The following is a 3,290-nucleotide window of genomic DNA, read 5'->3' as shown; positions in this document are numbered from 1 at the left end:
GTAACTGAAAAATAAAACATGGCAGGCCCAGCAGGTGGTGTGGTTGCTAAGGCATTGAATCCCACACGGCTGATTGCATGATTCAAGTCCCAGACCCAGTGGCTTCAAAAGTCACACGGCACGTGCACATGTGCGCCCAAAATCCCGAGAGGAGAATGGAGGAGAAGGGCCTGCAATGACAATCCCCCCGGGAGTGATCTCTCACTTTTCCTTTCTGTCTCTCTCCAGCTAATACACGCACTCTATAGCAAAAAATTTTTTAAAAAAAGAAAAGAAAAAAATGAAATAACAACATATGGCACCTTCCTGTATCAAATCAGCAAGTGAAGAAAGGCCAGTTCTCACCAGTGACCTGAAACCTAAACCCTGCACGGCATTACAGTTTAGAAGTCACCATTGCAATACCTAGCACACCTGCAAATCTGCCTGAACTTCTGAAGTAAACAGAAAATACAGAACAGTCACCCAGAAAACCCGACAGCTGGTCACCCAGAACAGCCCTGCCCTCCAGAAACAACCACCCTAAAAAGGGCTCCAGCACACAACCCTGTGCAGCACCTCACATGCGGTCGGCTCCCGCAGGTCAGCAACAACAGCACCGGCCAATGCTGCCGGCAAAGTCCTGGCTGGCAGGAACCCCCTGCAGCACATGGGGTGTGGAGGAGCCAGCGCGACACTGCGTGCGCTGAGGAGTCCCCACCACCCCCCGTCTCTGCTGGAGGTTCCTCCTGCCTGCCTTTCCTGGGACCCTGAACTCACCACCCGTCTAAGTTCCTGCCACACAGGTTCTGATAGAGAAGTCGGTCTACGCAAAAGATTTAGAATAACTTAGTTTATATCTTCAGAAACGTGAATGCTAAAATGATCCTGAACTAGACCCTCTGAACACCGAGGCCAACACGAGTTTGGCAAACACTCCCGTCTTACTTACTTGGTGCACTCTTCTAAAGCCTGCACGAGCATGTGCTGGAAAGAGCAGATCTCCTCCAGGTTCCCCATTAAATGAGCAGTGTTTGCTGAACCTAACCTAGAGCCGGGAGAAGGACAGTGAGACGCGCAGTGGCACTGACGCCCTCGCCTCCCTCACGCCGTCGCCCTGCCGACGTCTGAGCCTCCCACACAGACTGCCGCGGCTAAGGCCCCGGCCCGAGGAGCTCCCCTCCTCCCTGCCCACCCACTGTCCTCGGAAAGCCCGAGGACCTGCAGGTGTCGTCCAACTTACTTCTCAGAGGTCTGCAACGGCCGCAGGTAGGTTGAAAGCACATTCTGGAGTTCTTTAGAATACTCGTTTTCTGTTTCTAAAATATTCTGTAGCACCTACAACAAACGACAAAAAAGTATTATTTGACATCTGAAGTGCCGGCTGACACTAAGCAGCTCTGGGCAGTTCATCGCCAGCGCTGGGTCCTATCGCAGCTTCTCTGTGGCACTGTGTGAACGCCACTCCTGCTGGGTCCTGCGAACCAGGCGCCCAGCTGACGTCATCTCGCCAGCAACCACATCTGCTGCAGGGTCACACGGAAGGAGGCCAGACAGGCTCCACCATCAGATAGGTAATGCCCCATTCACTCAGGCTGGGGGCCACTGATGGTCACAGTGGCGTGGACAGGAGGCGACTCCAGCACATCACGCTGTGAGAGGCCGTCCGGCGGCAGAATCCACCTACGTTAAGGCCAAGAGCGCACGGAACTCATCTGAAGCTTCCGTCAGAAAGAGGCGGAGGCCAAGGAAGGAGGTACGAGCTACACTTCTGGGAGACAGGCCCTCCTGCTAAGCCGGCAGCTGGGGCACGAAGCACATCGATCAAAGCCCACAGGTCTGGACGCAGAGCTGCACAGATTCGGACAAGTGAGGTGGATCTCGACTGAAAAACAAAGTCCACTCTCCAGGCTGCTGTCAGAAATGTAAATTGATCTCTGACAACCATGTTAAAACCAAAGGCCAACCGATGTTATTTTATTTTTTTAAAGACTTATGTGCTCGTCAGGGAAAAACACAGAGGGAAAATAAGAAATCACCCTCCCTTTTGGGAAGAGGGAGGGGCTGGCCACACTGCAACCCCTTCTCCTCCATCTTCCGCTCAGGATTTTGGGCATGCACGCCCATGTGCCTGGTGTGATTTTCAAGCTGCTGGGTCCAAGGCTTGAACCACGGTCGGCCAGGAGGGAACCCAGTGCCTTAATCACCATGTCACCTGCTGACCCCATTAAACCTTTAAATAGGCACTACGTTAAGGATAGCAGAATAATTATAAATTAGTCATAAAATTAAAACGCTCCCTGATTTCTTGTATTAGTGTAACAAACTTAGTCCAAACTAGAAGCTCCTAGAAGCTGGCAGACACACACAGTGCAAAACAGCTGCCTCGGGTCCCAGAGAGGGCTCTCAGAGCGTGGCAGGCCAGCGCAGGGTGCAGGGCCCACGTGGCCTGCTGTGGCAGGGCCCTCGGAGCTCCCTCCTCTCCCGGCAGGCTGCTGAGCTCAGCGCACCAAAGCGCTCCCTTTCGGGGACGTTAACTTACCCAAACCAAACAGCTGGTGGGCAGCAGGGGCCAGGTCGTCCAGCCTGGGCCCACTCCGCTGCCTTCTCTAGGAGCAGACCAGGGCTCTCAGACCGGACCTGAGTAAGAGAAGTGAGACCCCTCCCCATCGCCTCCCCACCCCGACTGTCAGGAGCCGGCCTTCTGTCCTCATGGTGGCGTACTTTCTGGGCACCGACTGTACGCACTGGGAGGTGTCACCTGTCCTTCTAAGTTACACGCCATTCTAAAGTAACCACATAAAAGAAACTCCACGGAAGCAGTGACCCTACTGAGCAAGCTAGGCCGCCTCCCCATTTCTCATGGTCCAAATGCAAGTGCAAAGAGCGAAGAGCATGCTGAGTTAAGCTCCAGCCTGGCAAGCACAGCAGGGCCGTGAGTGTTCCCCTTTGCCTCTGAGGCGGACCCCAGCCGTCCCCGCACATGTGCACGCTGAGCTATGCGCGACCGGGCTTCAGAGGCTCTCTCAGCGCTGACACGGAGCCCTGGCTCCCTCCCTGAATGGGCCCCTGCACGAGAGTGACTGGGGAGGGAGCGTGCGTGCCACGGCAGGGGACACTCATCCCACGATTACAACGTCCTTCTGTGACAGGCCGGCGGACAGAGGACACACTGAGACCCAGCCACTGCATCACCAGACTCTCGTCTACCACAATGACCTCCAGAGACACTGGGGAAGCAAGCTGGGGCAGCAGGACCCTGCGCTGGGATGGAGACCTGCCGAGGGAGGACAGACACCATTCGGTCCCCC

General features: G+C 55.1%; 1 protein-coding gene across 4 annotated transcripts in view; it reads right to left on the bottom strand.

Annotated features, from left to right (window-relative positions):
* ARHGEF7 (Rho guanine nucleotide exchange factor 7) overlaps window positions 1-3,290 on the bottom strand; it is a gene marked incomplete at its 5' end in the record, with an annotated part of 116,584 nt that overhangs the window by 50,498 nt on the left and 62,796 nt on the right. For all 4 annotated transcript variants that reach the window (XM_027776205.1, XM_027776206.1, XM_027776204.1 and 1 more), the window contains 2 exon segments: window positions 932-1,027; window positions 1,223-1,317. In XM_027776205.1, coding sequence (XP_027632006.1) covers window positions 932-1,027; window positions 1,223-1,317 — 191 coding nt within the window.

The sequence above is a fragment of the Tupaia chinensis genome, unplaced genomic scaffold (genome assembly GCF_000334495.1).
Source record: "Tupaia chinensis unplaced genomic scaffold, TupChi_1.0 Scaffold000644_1, whole genome shotgun sequence".
Lineage (NCBI taxonomy): Eukaryota > Metazoa > Chordata > Mammalia > Scandentia > Tupaiidae > Tupaia > Tupaia belangeri.
The sequence above is the reverse complement of the archived record's forward strand: the minus strand, read 5'-3'. Positions and strand labels throughout refer to the sequence as shown.